At 32.0% G+C, this 20,001-nt stretch overlaps 1 protein-coding gene across 1 annotated transcript; it reads left to right on the forward strand.

Annotated features, from left to right (window-relative positions):
- Positions 1-9,231: 9,231 nt before the first annotated feature.
- LOC127723264 (uncharacterized) lies at positions 9,232-18,561 on the forward strand. Its single transcript, XM_052229830.1, has 2 exons — positions 9,232-9,291; positions 16,606-18,561. The coding sequence occupies exon 2, from the start codon at positions 16,611-16,613 to the stop codon at positions 17,778-17,780; it is 1,170 nt and encodes a 389-aa protein (XP_052085790.1). The 5' UTR covers positions 9,232-9,291; positions 16,606-16,610; the 3' UTR covers positions 17,781-18,561.
- Positions 18,562-20,001: the final 1,440 nt, after the last annotated feature.

The following is a 20,001-nucleotide window of genomic DNA, read 5'->3' on the forward strand; positions in this document are numbered from 1 at the left end:
TCTTACTTAAGTTTGCCTCAACCAAATGTTATGAAACTTATACACAATGCAACTTACTACAAAACACAGATCAAGTTTGAATTTTGGTGGCGTCACTTTAACCCTTCTAGAGTTATGCCCCTTTTTAAATGTAAAAACTGCAAAATTTTTAGTTTCCGTTCTCTAACTTAAGTTTGCCTCAATCAAATGTTATGAAACTTATGCACAATGCTTATTACCACAAAACACAGATCAAGTTTGAATGTTGGTGGCGTCACTTTAACCGTTCTAGAGTTATGTCCCTTTATAAATGTCAAAAATGCAAAATTTTTATTTTCTTCTAAATATCAAGTAATTTTTAAAATTGGAGTTATCTTCCTTTGTCCATGATTATAGTTGAATCAACTACAATCAATTCTTTATACAATGCAATGTTTAATTTTGACTTCCACTGATAAAACACAGATCAAGTTGAATTTGGGTAGTGTCACTTTAACCATTATTGAGTTATGCCCCTTTATAAATCGAGAGATTGCAAAATTTTAAGTTTCCATTCTGTAACTTACGTTTGCCCCAACCAAACATTATGAAACCTATACACAATGTTCATTACCACAAAACTAAGATCAATTACAAATTTTTTGTTTCCGTTTTCTTACTTCAGTTTGTCTCAATCAAATGTTATGAAACTTATACACAATGCTTATTACTACATAATACAGATTAAGTACGAAATTTGGTTGCTACACTTTTACCATTCTTGAGTTATGTCCCTTTAAAAACATACAAATTCCTGAATTTTTCGTTTCCGTTCTCTAGCTTTAGTTTGTCTCAACCAAATGTTATAAAACTTATACACAACCGTTCTAGAGTTATGCGTGTTTACAAATAGAAAAATTGCTGAATTTTAAGTTTCTGTTCTCAATTTAAGTTAGCCTCAACCAAATGTTATGAGACTTACACACAATGCTTATTACCACAAAACTGAGATCAAGTTCAAATTTGGATAGCGTCACTTTTACCGTTCTTCAGTTATGTCCCTTTAACTATATGATATGCAAGCGGGGGCATCATCTGTGTCCACGTATGGACACTATCCACATTTATTCAATATATGCTGCATTATTCTAAACAAACCATTGTTTTGTATAATGGTGATCATACCTACAACGATCCCTAGACAGGAATTTCTTTAGTGATAGTTCTGGACTGCTCAAACCAAAGCCTTGAAAGTTGGTATTTGCTGCTTCTCATGCTACATGTATGAGCATGATGATGGATCTGTATGGGATTTAAAGAATAGAGAATAATTGGAAATAAAGTGCAGAGTAAAAGGGTAAAATAATAAAGAATAGACAAAAATTATAAAGCAGAGGAAGTAATCGGAGCTAAAGTATAAGGAATAGAGAATAATCATGATAATTGGAAAAAAATGCAGAATGAAAGGCGAAAATAATAAAGAATACTCAAAAGTTATTAAGAATGGGAAATAATGGGAGCTAAAATCTAAAGAATAGAGAATAATCATGATAATTGGAAAAAAGTGCAGAATGAAAGGCGAAACTAATAAAGAATACTCAAAAGTAAGTAATCGGAGCTAAAATATAAAGAATAGAAAATAATTGGAAAAAAAGTGAAGAATAAAGGGGGAAAGTAATAATTATAAAGAATACACACAAATAATCATTGATAATAAAGAATTGGAAATAATGGGAAATAAATGTAAAGAATAGAAAATAATGGGCAAAATAAATAACAAAAAGAGAAAAATGGTCTATAAAATTAAGAATAAAAAAATAAAAGACCCCAATAAGACCCTCATGTATCAGTGTACATATATTGTCTAACATATAGAAATGTATGGTAAATCAAAATGCAGGCAAAGAATACTGAAAATTGAGCAAAGAAAAATATGACATATAAGTAGGAGGGAGGGAGGGACTATTGCTTCACAATAGCTAGAACAATTTTAAAGAACCAGAACATTTCTTTGTGTGAAATCCTTCATCTATGTATAATAAATACATTTATGAAAGTTTTCAATAGTTAGCAACATTTCAGGATTTGACATTTTTAACCTATATATATACAAGATATACAATGTTTTCCTTTACAAAATATTGATTTTTTTCCCGAATTTACAGATTTTGACATCAGATGTTCTTTAAAAGTAAATTCAGGATGTTCGCTCATTTTGTTTTTGAATTTATGCCAGATATTCTGAATCCTCTGGTTTTATCCATGTAGTGCCTTTAATAATTTTTGCCAACTAACACTTACATTTCTTTTCATCATTAGATTACATATGGTTTAGAATGCCATCTTTGAAAATCTTATTAAATCCTTGTTATTTTTTCATACTTTTTGACAGAAGAAAAGTGCCAATGTTAAATGTAAGAAAAATCTAGAGAGAATCATTTCGCGCCAAATTTTCAATGGCCTATATCTGGAAAACAAGCACATGAACCCTTAACATGCTTAACTTTTGTTCTGCTTTTAGAGTTCTTTTATTTATATACTATCAATTTATATCATGCTTTTTATAAGCTTGTTATTTTGAAACAGAGCAGCGAACATCCTTAATAATGGAATTTAATTTATATGTTTTCAGATTCTGACATAATATTTTCTTTAAAAATGAGTTAATGACGGAATTTAATATATGTGTTTACAGATTTAGTGGATTGGTTTGCTTCATTCCATACAAAAATTGATGTCAACAGAATTGAGCAAAAGTTTCAAAAAAATAAAACAAGTGAGTGGAAATAACAACTGAAAATAAAATTATGTATTTTACAGTTGGTGCATATACATTTATGTAACGTTTTCATCATAGATATAAGAAGATGTGGTATGAGTGCCAATGAGACAACTCTCCATCCAAGTCACAATTTGTAAAAGAAAAACCATTATAGGTCAGAGTATGGTCTTCAAAACAGAGCCTTTGCTCACACCGAACAGCAAGCTATAAAGGGCCCCAAAAATTACTAGTGTAAAACCATTCAAACAGGAAAACCAACAGTCTAATCTATATAAAAAACCAGAAACACTTATGAACCACATCAACAAATTACAACTACTGAACATCATGATCAGGTTCCTGTCTTAGGACAGGTGCAAACAAATGCATGTCTGAATGAGGTAAAAAAGTTATTGCTTCAAAAATTTCAAATTTCTGTGATTATATGCACCAGGATTTCCTATCTGACAAAATGAAGAAAATGTCAACATAATTTGGTAGATAATAATAGATTTTAAACTTATCTTAAAAACAGAAGAAGGCAATCACAAAGGTGCAAGTACTTTTCTAATTGATTTTTTTTTTTAATTTTGATTTTCATCACAGCCTTTAAACATGTTAAATGCGGTGAGTTTTAATTGTTATTGATTTTTGGAAATTTGTTCTCAGTTTCATGTTACTTTTGCTGTGGTGGATCCAGGGTTAGGGGGGGGGGGGGGGTTCCAGGGGTTGCAATCCCCCTTTATTTGACGATTATTGCTTTTGAATGGGGACACATGGTTGGAACCCTATTTTAAAAATTGCTGGATCAACTCCTGTTTTGAAACGGCTTATCTTACGTTGTAGACTTTGCATAGGATATGTTATTTTAATACATTTTTAGTTATATTATAATTTTTTACAATTTTCATTTTAGTTTATGAAATTACAACAGCAACAGATGAAATGTTCAAGAAAATAAGAATACTGTGTCTTGTAATAACAACAAGTGGCCATTTAAATAAACAGATTCCTGTTGTAAATGCTACATGGGGAACGAGATGTAATAAAATTCTTTATGTCATGTGTACAGATAAAATACAACCAGACATATTAAATTCCTGTGATGTGAAGGAATCAAAAAGTCATATGACTCGAAAAGTTCGATTTATGTTGCGATATGGGTATCTGCATTATTTAAAGTATTATGATTGGATATTAAAAGCAGACGACGATACATACGTGATCATGGAGAATTTAAGATTGTTATTGTCATTCCATAATCCTGATTTACCTGGTTACCTTGGTTACCATTTTAATATGCATTTAAAACAAGGTTACATAAGTGGTGGAGCGGGTTATGTGACTAGTCGCTCAGGGTTGAAGAAAGTTAGCATTTAAAGAAAAATAAAAGAAATAAATGTATTATTCTTTTAATTTTTCAGACATAGTTCAACAAGCCAAAGTTCTATGCAAAATTTTACCAAAATCCTTGCCTTTAATAATTCATAGTTTTAGTTATATTGGTTTATTCTCATTTAAAAGAGCATGTAGGTTGTACTTTTTATCTTATGTTGTGATCAAATGAATTTTGGGGTTTTCCTGTAGAAAAACATTGACTTGATGGTTTAAACCCCTGTTCTTTCATTTGTGGTGGATAGTTGTCTCATTCGCAATCATACCAAATCTCCTACAAATGTTATAATATATGCTGAACATTACAATGTATATATATTGGAGATATCAATACAAATTGGAGAAAGAGTTAATTGGTTCCCACTTTGTCAATCAAGCAAAGATGTTTCTAAAGCCATGGTTGTTAAGCAATGCCTAAGAAGTATATAGTAGATTACTGTGGATTCATTATTATTCGTGGAATACCAATTTTTGTTGATTTCGTGGTGATAAGTAAACCACCAATTTGAATGTTCAATGAAATACACCACATTTACTTTAGACTTGTATGCATACTTTGGCAAAAGCATAAAATATCCACGAAAATACAATTATTCCTTCATCCACGAAAATTGGTACCCACCAAAATAAACGAATCCACAGTATTGTAAATGTTAAGGTTAAGCTTTCTTTTTGTATGACATATCTTATATATTGATATTTATATTAAGACTTTAACTTATTTTTTATGATTTACTTTAATTTATATACATGTGCTAACTCTTTTGAAATTAGATAATAAATAAATACTAATTTTTTACAGATAAACAAAAATCAAATTAGCTTTACACTTTTAGGCGTTTCAAACTTATGCACTGTCAAGATACTTTGATTAAGAAATTTAAATTTCAATTTTGGTGGTGAATTTACATATTTTTCAATGTACTTTGCACACATATACATGTAATCATGTTAAAGCGTGTATTTTGTCAGATTCTTAAATTTTGTGTTACATAATTTACTCCAAATTAAAGCATTCACAAGAATTGGTATTCCAAAAATAAGGGTATTTTTACTGTTCATGTAATTTAAACAATTGTGTAAGGCTGTATAAAACATTGTTTATGTTGTTGGACACAAACACATTACTTAAATCACAGATGACAGTACCTTAAGATGCAGGCTATCTGTTTAAATGAAGTGGCATCTGCTTTATAATGCTTCGTGTTAACTTAAGATAGCATTTTTTTTTTAATTCTAAATATTTTTTATCCATGTTATACTGTTAAATACAATAAAGTAAAAGTAACTTAGTATTTATCCAACTAAAATTTTCCAATGTAATGAAAATGTAACAGAATACAGTACACCATTCTGTATCTGCTGTTCGCGATGATATTGATATCAGTCACTGTTGCACATGCTTTATCAAGCCCCAACAGAAAAACATCTGTTTTAAGTAAAACATAAAATAAATATTATCTTATATTTGGGAAATATGGTTTATCATATTTATAATATGTTTTTTTTTTTCAATATCACACACTATCAACCCTCAAACAATATTATCCCTTTAGCAAAACTTATATCATTTTATTGGTGCCTATAGTTGATACGGGCGTGATAAATTAATATATTGTGCATGAAACCTTAATCTAGTATCTTTTCTAAAAATACCAATGAATTTATTATTACAGCAATATTTAAAATTGGAGTTATCTACCTTTGTAGTTGATATATCCAATTCATCATGCTCATAATAATGATTTACTTTTCAACGCTTAATTCAGTGCGATAATTTTTAGCTTCCACTGCAAAATACAAAAGCACTTTGATTATTTCACTTTTGTACTATGTCGTCAATAAATTATAAGAAAATATTTTGATATAAAAACTCCTCTATTTGAGGTCAAAAGTGTTTGTCAACATACTATAACGTGCATTTCATTAGGATCAAACATGCAATATAATAGTGTAATATACAAATAAGGAGATGTGGTATGGTTACCAATGAGACAACTTTCCACCAAAGTTCAAGTGAAGTGAATGTATAAATCTGTTTTATATATAAAGTTTAGTGTTCATGCCTGCAGACAATTTTACAATTTGCCATATAATTTGTATGGTGTTCTGTAAAATATTTTCTTTTTTTGTTGTTATTTAAGAATTTTTTATTTCATGTATTTTTATTTGTAAGAAGCTGGATTTGTGAGAGTAGGGAAATAAAACATGGGAGCTTTCCCAACATTGAGTATGCATTATTTACTTTTCTTCAATATTTAATACTAAAGAATTATTAAGGAAAATGTTTGTTATATTGTTGGTGTTAAACACTACTTTTTGTGACATTGGCTATATCATGGTGACCTTGGCTATATCATGGTGACCTTGGCTATATCATGATGACCTTGGCTATATCATGGTGACCTGTTTTTATTGATGGAGGAAACTGGAAAACCCAGAGAGAACCACTGAACTGACATGATTAGGGTTCAAACTCACAAAATCAGTGTTTAATAGCAAGTCAATCACTTGGGATGAACTTCTTAAACCGCTTGGTCACCTAGACTCCTTAAAGACATTTATTGCATGCACTGAAATCATTATAGTAACTTCAAATTAAGAATTAATTGGCTATACTTAGACAGTGGTCAGTCTGAACTATCTTAATGAGGGAGTTCTTTATTCAATAATATATCTAAGTTACTAATTTGACTTAATCAGATTGTTTTGTCAGATAACTAATAGTATTGGAACCAATACTATGACTCATAGGGGATACTAAAATACAAGGATAGTTATTATCCTCTCATCCAATGGGCCTAGGTGGCCAAGTGTCTATGATCATATACTGTATCACTAGCCTAACACGGAGATTGTGATTTCGAAACCCACACCTGTCAGGTGCGTTGGACTCAATTTTTGTACTAGGATTTGTTAAATTTCTGCCGATGGCTGATGGTTCTCTATGGGCACTGGTTTCCCCAACAAATAAAAACTGACTTGCACGATATTGCCATTCGTGCTGTATGTGGCGTTAAACACCAACGTTAACAATCTATCAATCATGCTCTCATCCAACAAATATTGAGAGGGCATTAAGCATTTTCATTGGTTAGTTTTGTATAATAGAAAAGGAAGAATATGGAGTATCCATCCATGACAAGAAATCAGTTTATGCACAGCAAAAAACACAAGGCAAAGGAATGTAGTCTGTTGCAGTTCATTTTTGTGTCATGATCTATGCAACGTCAAGTCCTAGAGGAGTGATGAATTGTTATTAGATACGTCCTGTTTAGTGATGAAGTGATAAACTAAAATGAGATGACATTTAACTTCGTTTTACACATGAATGGCTTTCTTAAAGTATTGTGTTAAAGTGTAGATCTAACCTTCTTCTAATCATAGAGGAATGATCTTTTTGAGTTATTGAATCATATTTATCGGCAAAGGTCTACACTGAAATAGATTGACCTTCATTTCATGTGTGTTTGTGTTTCATGCCACGTTTAGCAACCCGAGCCATATGGCCAGTTTGTATTGGTGGAGGAAGCAAGACTACCCTTATGAAGTCCACAGTGTTGGTAGTTTTAAATTCTGCAGACCCACATACGACTTTCATTTCTTTGAAAAAATATATCTTCATTTTTTTTGGTAGTTTTTGATTCTCTTGAAGAATTATGATTGTTTATAGAAATAGACATTAAAAAAATCATGCTACACATTGTGACCTCAGTGTAGGAAAATACAAAATTTATTATCTAAAAAAATAATCATTGATTACCTACCAATGTAAAACATCACTTCCACACTCACAAAAAATGGGACATTGGGATAGAAAGGATGTTTAACAAAGACAATTATGTTTTTTTTTATCACAAAACCTGCTATGACCAGGATACCATGTCAACTCTTAGTTCACATCATTTTCAGGATTCAAAATATAATCCAGGATTTGTCTATGAAATTAGTGCTGAAGAATTGAGTAATATATTCCTATACTGATATCTATTTTATATTCTAGAATGTTCTTCGTATTTGCAACTCTCTCAGGTTGAAAGTGATGAGGTTTCAGGGTTGGAGGAAAAGGGGGGCATAATTATTCAAAATGTTAAATAGAGCTAAGCACAACAAGGCAATTTGTTTTTACCGATTTGACAACAAAATTACTATTTTCTGATTCAAAAAAAAGGTTGGGCCTAGTGTAGTCCTTCTATAACCAAGCCTGAATCTGCCATTGGACATAGAACTCAAAAGACTCGCTCGTATAACCAAATTGCATTTTCATATGCCTGTCCCAAGTCAAGAAACTCGATATTGGTAGCCCTTATATGCACTGCATACGATATATTTAACCTTTCTACATCAGACTATATTTGTTTTCACATTAAATTTGTATGTTGGAATATTTGATGCATGATGCAGAACAATATAAGTATGATTGTGTTTGCAAGATTTAGTCGAACTGTAAGGATGTTATTCTGATCTGTGGGGGAATTTTAACAAGGAAATATGAATTAAAATTTTATTGCATCATTTTGATTCGTAAGTTTTTTTTACCAGAACTAGATCATATATGCAAATTAATGCCCAGTAAGTTTATATTTATATCTAAATGCAGTCAATTAAAAAATGTTTGTGCTGTTTTTATTATTGTGAAAATTGCGACGGAATAGGGATAACAAAAATTATAAAAAAAAAAATCAAATTGAAAATTTCATAGCATTATTTGTGTCAAGCACTTATTGAAATCGCAGTGAATTAATAATCGCTTTTTCGTCCAGTCTTAAAAAAATGCAGTTATAAAGGCACACAAATATTTCTGATTTGACAGTTTGCAATACCTTACATGGTAATATATCATGTATATGGAGCAATATATGGATGGTAAGAGTACATTTTTACTTTGATGTTAAGATGCACACTTATAAAATATAGTGGTTCTTGAGGAGCTTTCATATTAATTTATTATTAGAGGGTGTTATATGTCAAACAGGAAACAAACTATCAATGATTTAAATAAAGGCCAACAAACACTTCCTTAAATGTTATTGTAAAGATTAATTTCCAAAAAGAAAATAATTTTGAAAATTCTTTACACTTGGCATTTCCATAAGTATCATATACAGAATCATTTTTTTCCTGTAAAGATGCATACAGTGATTTGTTGTTAGATGTGATATACTTATTGCTAATTGGTAATTATATTTCTTATATTGTTTAAAAGTTAAAAAAAAAACAATTTAAATGTGTATACAACCCTAAAACGATTGAAAGTGTTATATTGTAGACCCCCATACACTGACTACTTAAGTGAAAGGAACATTGATTATTCTGTACATTAGACTTATTATATGATAGAAATTCACGTAATCTTAGCAATTTTTTCATCACCGGGAATCAATAACCATCACAGTGGTGGCAGCGATAGATTAACATGCCGATAATGAAATTTATTTATATTTGACTCCCTCGAGAGCCCCATAATCCAGCTTCTGATGCTTAGATCAATATCAATATCCGAGGTTAGGTGTGATTCAGGATAAGCTAGGTTGACAACCTTGTCAATCTTCACACATATAAAGAAAAGGTAACAGTGTGCAATAACAATTGTTGTGTATTAAAAACGTGTCATCAGGCCATAAATTACTAATAACACATGTATAATGCATATTGCATATGATATCATACTGTTACGTTGATTGTTTTACAGTCACATGTGTTTTTGGGAGAAATAGCGGTTACAACACAAGTAAGTTGATTGACTTTTTTTTACTATCACTTGTGATACATGTTATATATATAGTAACATTGTATCTCAAGAACATTTTTCTGAACAATTCTATAATCAATTTGATGGTGATTTTCTGACATTAATGGTAAAACAAGTTTAACATGTTTAACCAAAGACTGTTTTATATCGACTATCACTTGTTATACAAGTTATATATATATAGTAACATTGTATCTCAAGAAAATTTTGCATAACGATTCTATAATCTATGTTATGGTGATTAACTGACATTTATGGTAAATCAAGTTTAACATGTTTAACCAAAGACTGCTTTATCTCGACTATAGATATTTTAAAATCTCGTATCGTACCTGTGATTATATATATATGTTTATTTAATATTATATTTAAAATTTGATATTTCTATGCATGATCGGTTCCCCCTTTAAGTTTCCCCGATTATTTGATTCTACGAAAAGTCATGTGTGTCATTGCCGCGCGCTATTTATTAATTGTAGTAAATTACAAAATTTGTAATAGTTTTTTTCAACAATTTTATGTAAACGCCCTGTACGCCCACGGAATCCGTCACTGATGATTATGTACATTTATCTTTGGAATGTTTTAATTTGAACCTTCACCTGCATATCAAATAATTACTAGCCGACTAATGACACAATAGAACATATTATTATTGAAAAAATGATAACTAATTCCTCAAGTCTATCATACACTGGTATATTGAAATGTTTACTTAAGAACTGCATCACGGAATGAAGTAATACAGATTATATATACAGTTGTAATGTAAAAAAAGTGTACAAAAAATATGATTTTAATATGTCAAATACTCAATTAGTGTGCATATTGTTTACCTGAGTTATAAACAAGGGCATGATCACACGATTTGATAAAGATCATTGATTTGAATTTATTATTATGTGCACGTAATTCGGAAATTTCTATTTGGATATTTTCATTTTCGTATATGACGCCATATTCAGGATTTACGAAATCTGTGTATTGCATACATTCACAGTTTTCACGTGTAAGTAATATTGTTTAAGGTCCAGAAATTCAATTCTAATTAGACTGCAGAAATTGTATCGTGGTTTAATTTATATTGATAAAATTTAATGTCCATAGATCTCTCAAGTCGTTTTAGGGCATTGACAATTTTTAAGTTGATAAACAAGTGTTCAATATATATATATAAGTCTGAGAATTAAACCCAACAGTGTTAGAATTAGATTTTTATGCTGACAAATTTTTGTCCCTCAACGGGATTCGATCCCACACCTTTGATACACTACAGCACCAATCGCTTAGCCTCATATCCAGCGCTAGATACCACTCGACCACATCCGCTTTATAAAAATATAACTTCAATAGTCGTAGTGTTATCTTGTCACGTAAGGCGTATAGACGAGGGAAGTGAAAAATCGATATATATATATATACTTTGCACCTTTTGTTTGCGGTATATCATCTTTTCCGCAAGTTTATTGTTTCTGTTTAGTATTAAATTTATAATTAAGATCCATTTATTACATCGGTGATCCGTTTATTTGGCAATCGCCAATGGCAGTCAGCAGGGTTTAAGAACATTTGTTGTTCGACCTGTTAGTCAAATGCGTTTTGTTAAAATATACTTTTTCACTTTTTTGGTCTTTTGGAAAATGTTGTTTGTGCTGTATTTAGACCCCTCTAACAAGAAATTTGTTTTGCATGCATACGTATACAAATTGATGTTTTTATCCAACGCAATCATAGGTTTGAACGTTGTTTACAATTTAGACTTGTATATATACAGTCCGCCAAAAGTTAAGCACCACCTAAATATAACTGGCAATATTTTTTTAACTATTGCGAAAAAAATATTTATGTTTGGTGTTATGAATTTCCTGTCACATACACCAAGAAAATTCATTACTACCAAAAAAAATAAACTACGATCAACACGCCCATCAATATTTTATTAAAGGTCATCTGCACTTTTTCGAATACACTTTTTCGATGCCTTTAAATCATCTTCATACTGCCCCGCGTACAGGTGAAATTTGACCTTCACCAAGTCACTGTGAAATATGGCAAGGGGTAAGTTATATGTGACTGAACCTTGACAAGCAATTGACATGTCAAATGCCGGTAGGAGCACTAGTTGCATAGGTAAGCATTTCAATGTTAAACACACCGTCATTGTCAGATTTTTACAACGTCATGTTGACACAGGAACTGTAAATGATAGACCAAGGTCCTGAAGATCCCGTTTAACTACCGATCGTGATGACAGACTCCTTATTGGTTGCGCTAAAGCCAACCCATTTACTCCTGCCCCACAACTTAGACACCACAGGCGTCAAGGTGGTCATGTTAGTGTTCGAACATTGGTCCGTCGACTTCATAGAGGCTATCTTAGAGCACGTCGTGTTGTCAAGAGACCTGCCCTAACAGCCAGGCACCGTATAATCAGGTTTCAAAGGGCTAATGACCATCGACGCTGGAACATGAGAAGCTGGCAAAATGTTCATTGGTCAAATGAGAGTCAGTTTCTGTTACGACCAATAGACGGCAGAATACGAGTTTGCCGTGGAAATAAAACTGCTAATGACCAAAACAACATTTGCCCAACGACTGCATACGTTGCTGGTGGTGTTACAGTATGGGGTTTCTTCTCATACTGTTGTAAGGTGGGTATGCATATTCTGCAGGGTAACATGAACGGACAGACATACAGGGATTTGGTGCTTAGAAACACTGTAGTACCTCATTTTGATAATCCTCCACTTGCTTCAAGACCCTTGTGCATGTACGACAATGCTAGACCACACAGGGAAAGGATTATAACCGAGTACAAAGAGTACAAAGAGCAAGAAGCCATTGACACTATCTTTTGGCCTTCCATGTCTCCAGACATGAACCCTATCGAACATGTCTGGGATGCCATTGGCAGAAATCTCAATCGCAGAGATCCACCTTTGCAAAATCTTAGCGATTTAAGAAGCGCAATTGTTGCTGAATGGAATAAATTTGTTCAACTAAAGTTCAGAAGGCTTCTACAGAGTATGAGACTCCGTGATATGGAACTGTACCGGAAGAGAGGGTGTTACACATCCAATTGACTCAAATATTGACATTTAATTTGCCGAACATACCAAAGATTATTTGTAGAGACTTTTAATGATATTGGGTGACTAATTGTTGTAAAAAAATTACATCACAGTGAAACTTAAATTCCGTTTCTGATTTGTGTAATTTTCACTATTTCTATGAATGCAAATTTCAAATGCATAGAACCTGCATACGTGAACAAACTTAAGTCTACAGTTTGTTTATGATATATGTTAGCAAAATTGCTACATGAATATTTTCTCTTTTTCGAGGATTAACTGATTTTTTTAAATGAAAAAAATGTCGATGCAATAAAAATAGGTGGTGCTTAACTTTTGGCGGACTGTATATATATGAGGTGTACAGAAAAGAGAAACATTAGGAAAGACTTCAGAAAAGTGGGCCAAAAGATAAATACATTTTGTAATAGAGAAAAAAGACTAAAACTATAAAGAAGAGATAAAAAAAGGGGTTCCTAAATATAAGAAATGGAGAATAAGGGTCAAAAATGATAAAAAAAATTGAGAAAAATGACCCAAAAATTAAAGAATATAGTAATTAAGACCAAATGATAAAAAATAGGGAAAAATGACCCAAAAATGAAAGAATACAGTAATGACCATCCATCCAGACCCTCCGTTATGACAACAAATCTCGTGTATATGAGGGTCGTAATAGGGGTACCTTCATGACGAATAAAGGTAAAAAATCTTGCCAAATGACGTTAAGGGTAATTTTTCATGCATGACGATATAAGGTACACTTTCATTCAGACGATAAAAAAATCGACTGATTGTGACGAATCACGTTAATTTTTTTCCAAAAATAACGGTAACGATAATTATTTGAGACCTCTGACGAAACACGATAAGGATATTATGACGAATCACGGTAAACTTTTAACCAATTTGACGCTAACGGTAGCCGAAAATGACCGTTTGACGCCTGACGGTAAAAGGCATTCCTATCCTCGTATATCTATAGACCAATAACATAGATGTGAATAATTACAGGTCACCGTACGTACGGCTTTCAACAACAATTAATCCAAAATTTCACATCATATAAGTTATTCTCTAGGTCACAGTGGTTTCCATAATGACTTAATGTTTTGTCAATGACATTGTTTATAATTATGGTACTTCGGCTGTGTTCTGCTCTATGGTCGGGTTGTTGTCTATTTGACACATTCCCCATTTCCATTCTCAATTTTATACATGTTTTTGTATAAATGTACTTTAATCATACTAATCATTCTAATCATTTACTGTGCTTTGTTTTGTAATTCATTTAATTGTATAGCTCAAATTTTGGGCACCATGATTGGTTAATAAAATATCTTCTATCTTGTATAGTTAGCTATAAAATGCTCAGGTATGGTATCGATATACATGTATGTCATGTATATATAATGTAAAACAATGCAATAGGGTAAAACCAACGACCTGATTTATACTACAACAATAAATGAAAAATAAATCTGACAGACAGCAAACAACAGCAAATACTAAACTTCAGGAAACTGGCCTAGAAAAGGCATTTCAATCTCTAAAGGAAAACTCCATACGAAAATTTACGACAAAAGAGACGACTTTTCATTTCCTATTGCTAATTTTCCTTTTTTAGACGGCGATGTTCCTTTGGCTCCATCATACGGTGTTTATATATCTCAACTCGTTCGTTATGCCCGTGTGTGTAGTGATGTCATAGACTTTAACGAACGTAATCAATGCATCACTGGTAAATTATTAAGTCAGGGATTTCGTAACCATTAGTTACGTAAAACTTTTACTTAATTCTTTCTAAGTCACAAAGATTTGATTAGTAAATTTGGCTGTACCTGTAGAAAACTGATTAAAAACGGTATTTCATATCCTAATTTTTACGGTAATATTGTACTTAAAGCGGGGAAATCACTATGTGATCCGTGTAAACTCATCGAACCTTTAAACAAACTTATTAGTAAAGGTTATCTTACCAATGTTGTAATTAGATCTTTGAATATAGTTTATATTGGCACTAATATCGATTTTGTCATCAGCAAATTAAAACATAACTAAATTTGTATTCTTTTCAAACGGGATGTATAAATACACACCCACGTTCAGTTTGATCTATAAAGATGTTTAACCTAACTATCCTACTGCCTGTCGAAACATTTATTTTTGTCATTGCACAAGTCATGTCTTCTTTGACTGTCCATGACGTTAAAATACTAAATCCCTGGGATGTGTTTTAGTTGATTTTAGTCTATGATGCATAATTTTTTATTATTAATTGTTTTTGGCTTTTAACTAGCTGTCAGTAACTGCGAGTACTCTCAAATCGTACTTTTTTGTTTTTTTTGACCTGTTGATACTAATTGTAATGCTTTTTTGTTATTTAATGTTATTCAGAGTTATATCTGGTATATATACCAGCTTTGATAAGTGTTTGGTATTAATATAAATTTTCACTTCGTACTATGAACATCAAAACTATTTATTTGTAAAAATATTTCCTTTCTCTATTTGAACTGTACACGTATACCTAACAACAAAATTATTTTTATTTATAAGTAATTGCAAATGGCTGATATTTTTGTTCGAGCATATTGTTTTTCTTAAATTGTTTAACATTTCATATAGTATAACTGTTACTTTTATTATTCTTCCCTTAGTTTATTTATTTTGTATTTACATTGTATCATAGGTCAAATTTATTTGTTCAGTGTATGTTCACTGGTGTTAATATGTCCTTTGATTGAGTTAAGCTATTTCAGTTGATATTTTATAGTGTGTCTTTTTATGTTGTGATGTTACACTTTTGTTTCAGGAAAAAGGGTGAAGGTTTGGTACCATTAAAACGTTTAAACCCGCTGCATTTGTTTGCACATGTCCTAAGTCAGGAATCTGATGTTCAGTAGTTGTCGTTTGTTGATGTGTTTCATAAGTGTTTCTCGTTTTTTATATAGATTAGACCGTTGGTTTTCCCATTTGAATTGTTTTACACTAGTAATTTTTGGGGTCCTTTATAGCTTGCTGTTTGGTGTGAGCCAAGGCTCCATGTTGAAGACCGCACTTTGACATATAATGGTTTACTTTTATAAATTTTGACTTGGATGGATAGTTGTCTCATTGGCACTCATACCACATCTTCTTATATTTATATAAAGAATGTGGCGGGTTTGACATATCTCGACGGAAAGCTTTCGGAAAGTATGCAACTGTTTGAAAATTGAGTCGTTATAAGAACCCTACAAAACAGAACAAATTCATCTTTTATTTCATATTAGAATGTACAAAAATCAATCAAAGTCTTATACATGTACATTTATACGTGCACCTGCAAAAGGTCGATTTCTATTCGACGTTTGTAACCGCTCAGCCCTCCCTTAACCTGGGACTTATAGATTATCTATGGTCTTTCAAACAAGAGGGTGTTTCTCAGCTACAATCTCATCGAGTAGCGTGATATAAATAATTACAAAATCATAAAAAAAGATCAAAGCTTAATTTTCAAAAATAGCGATAAATGTTTTTTATCTTACAATTATTTAATACATTTTATTTTTGCATATAACGGAAGAAAAATAAAATAAAGACATCCTTTAAATTTCCTCTACGATGTAAATGTAAAACGATTGTTAAATATTGTACATTTTTTTATTTATTTTTCTTTCTGACAGGAGTTATGGCAGAAGCTATTGCAAAAAGTAGGAAGACAATTTCTCAATATCCAACACTAACAGAAATCGAACATACCAGAAATGTATTTGTGACCCGTTTTGTTGCAAGATTTGTCCAGAAACATCGGAAGTATACCAAATTGCTTCAGGAAAATGGAGCATCACTTCCGGAAGCGTTTAGTAACTTTTCAGTAAATTTCTGTGCAACTTTTGAAGACGAAGTTGAAATGATTGTAAGTGAAAAAAGAAACAAAATAAAGAATGCATGTCGGATGAAAGGTGCATATAGTATAAAAGGACTTTTCCGTCAAATTTATCAGATTGTACGCCGTGCAAGGGCGTCACGAATAGAGAGTAAATTACTAGACATTCCTAATCATGACCTAATGGAAACATTGAGAGACATTGCGTCCGAGTTAGGGTTTGCGTTTGAATACCAAATTGCCATGTTGAAATCGGAAGCGGAAGTACGTCTACTCGCAGATCATGCTGTGAGTTGTACTATGAGCTATTTGAAACAGTCTGATGCAGCGTTTAATAGATGCCATATTTTGGAGGCAGTCACAGATGTTCCACCGAAGAAAAGCTTAATTCGTGCTGAAAAAGTATTAACACGAATTCAAAAGACGGACAATGTAAAAGGAACAAAGACTCAAAAATGGCGCCTTTCTGAAATTTTTAAACAACCGGGTCTTCGTATACCTGACACTGACGGGATACGTTATAACTTTTTAGGATGTTTTACGCCTTATGGCAGTTTATGCAGACCGGATAAATATGGATTTCGTGGTCCACTCCACGTCTGGGACGAGAAAACATCAGGCTATGCTCTTCTGTACAACGATCAAGTGTCGTGCAATAGCGTCCATCGTAGAGAAATATCATGTGATATTACAGATATTCACCAAAATTATCAACCAATTCAACTGTGTTCACACGTATGTTTAAGTAATAAGATGTCCAAAGAAAACATCGAAAGCGACGGAGATCCAACGTGTACAGCAAAAAAACAAAATACAGCTGAATCAACTGATTGTTCCCCTGTCTATGACACTACGTGTGTCGATATTCAAGAAATAATCTTAAATCAAGATAGCGAAAACATTTCATCCAAACCAGCATCGAGGGCAGACAGACAGACCTCTAACGATAACGCGAACGATGTTTCGCTTTAACAGACACAACGAACTCGGTCGGTTCTAACGATGAGACGGATAAAGTTAAAACAGAAAGAAAAGCAGGCACACTTAACCTCGTGTACAGCGACTTTGAAAATGACAATGTATTAATTTCTTCAAAAGATGGCGGCTTGGAAGATTCCAATGAATTAACAGACACAGTTTTCATCGAATCTTTCAATAGTTCCCACCAAAGATTAACTGCTACAAATAGTGATGTAGAAAACAGTAATGTAGTTAGCGAAAGAGACGGACACATGTCGCCATTAAAAACCAGCTTTAATGATGACATACTAGTAGCTGCATAATCAATTTGTCTTCTGGATAAAACATTTATTTTTAACTTAAATCAAGTTTTAAATACAAGAAAGTTAGCGAACCAAAAACAATGTGAAATTGATTGAATCTTATTATTTATTTTGTTGTGTAGATATGAGATATCCGAGTACGACTTGTCACTAGAATTTTGCATAGGCTAGTTAATAACTATAGTGTTTGCTGAAAGAGACAAATAGGAGCAGACAAGTTTTACCAAATTATAAAGTCTTCTCCTTTAAAAACATGCGCAGTTGAGGAGATCTGCTGTAAGGTATTAATAAGTAGATTAAATTGCACACGGTGTACAAGAAAGTTATATAAAAACATTAAATTTGAAAAAAAAAATACTAATCAATGGAATTCTGTAGACACGATGATTTTGTTTGCTCATGTCTTATTTGATAATACTACTATGAATCGTTTTGAATTTTTTTATGAAGTAAAATCTTTATAAGATGTTTCACAGTTTTCCTAGTATGTTGGTAGATTGTGGCCACCCTCAATGAGCAACTAAATATTTGCTGTCACTTGAAAACGACAAATCTTTCTTAGTAGATAGTTCTTCATATCGGGGTATTTATTGAAATTAAAGAAGAAATGAAATGCATCCTCACGAGGAGCACCACATACTGAATTTGGACAACGTATTATATTTGATTTCAATCGGTCGTTATTTAGAAATGAAATTGAACAGCGTAGCTGAGTTGAAGTTGCGTTCAATTTCCACGCATACATGCTTACAATGTTTAGGTACAGTCTTTGTTTCGAATATATTATTCAACAAGGAGAGTTTGAACTTTGATGGGGTACAAAGTGTACGGATAGAATTATCAATATAAAAAGGAGATGCAGTGTGATTGCCATTGAGACAACTATCAACAAAAGTTCAAATGAGTGGATGTAAGCAATTATAGGCAACCATACGGCCTTCAACAATGAGAAAAAAACATACCGTACAATCGGCTATAAAAGGCCCCGACATAAAAAACATGAAACATTCCAATTGAGAAAACTAATGGTCTAATTTATAACAAAATAATTTACGAAAAACAAATATGACAGACATGAACCGACGTTGGAATAAATGAAGAATTTGTTAATGAGAGTCTACAAAAGGGGGCGATTAAATTATTGCTATTACGCAGTGGATAAACAGATTAGCGATATTTTCTTTTGTAAACGAGATGCATTATTGGGAAATCTCAGACGAATGTTGACATTTGTAGGAATAAAAGAAAAATCATCAAAAGGACTTGTTTATTCTCTTTAAAACATAGACGTATTTCACAGGACAAATGTATATACAACTTGCCATGTATTTTGAAAAATGTATCCAAATTATGTTGTATTTATACCAGTAAATCTGCATTTTCATTAGATAAAACACAATTTGCACGATCAATAATTTTGAGGTGTGAGGTGTCAAAATACTTTGACAATCATATTACAAAGACAGTGGAATGGCCCTTGAACGTATTCGATTGCATTCTACGCCATAATCACTTGTAATAGGACAACAATGCTATATTTCTTATTATGAAAACTTTTCCAATGCGATATATTTCTAATAGAAATGGGATACTTTTTTTATATGAAAAAAATACGATAATATGGCACAATACATCCAAACAAAGTAGATACGTCGACAATTATTCATGACAGGTTCGATGTTACATGCAAAATATCACAGTGACTGATATCTTGTAGAGGATGCACGTACATAATAAACCAATTATACCCTTATAAAGTAGACGTGATGTTCAATATCTACTGCGTGTCGGATCAATTTTAGGTTTTCCAATCAATATTGCACAGTATTTCCCACCTTCCAAGTGCATAATATACAATCCTATGGTTACGCTGAGCTATTCAATTAGTGGTGGTTCTATGGCAGAATTTA

Source organism: Mytilus californianus, unplaced genomic scaffold, assembly GCF_021869535.1.
Source record: "Mytilus californianus isolate M0D057914Y unplaced genomic scaffold, xbMytCali1.0.p SCAF_13, whole genome shotgun sequence".
NCBI classification, from domain to species: domain Eukaryota; kingdom Metazoa; phylum Mollusca; class Bivalvia; order Mytilida; family Mytilidae; genus Mytilus; species Mytilus californianus.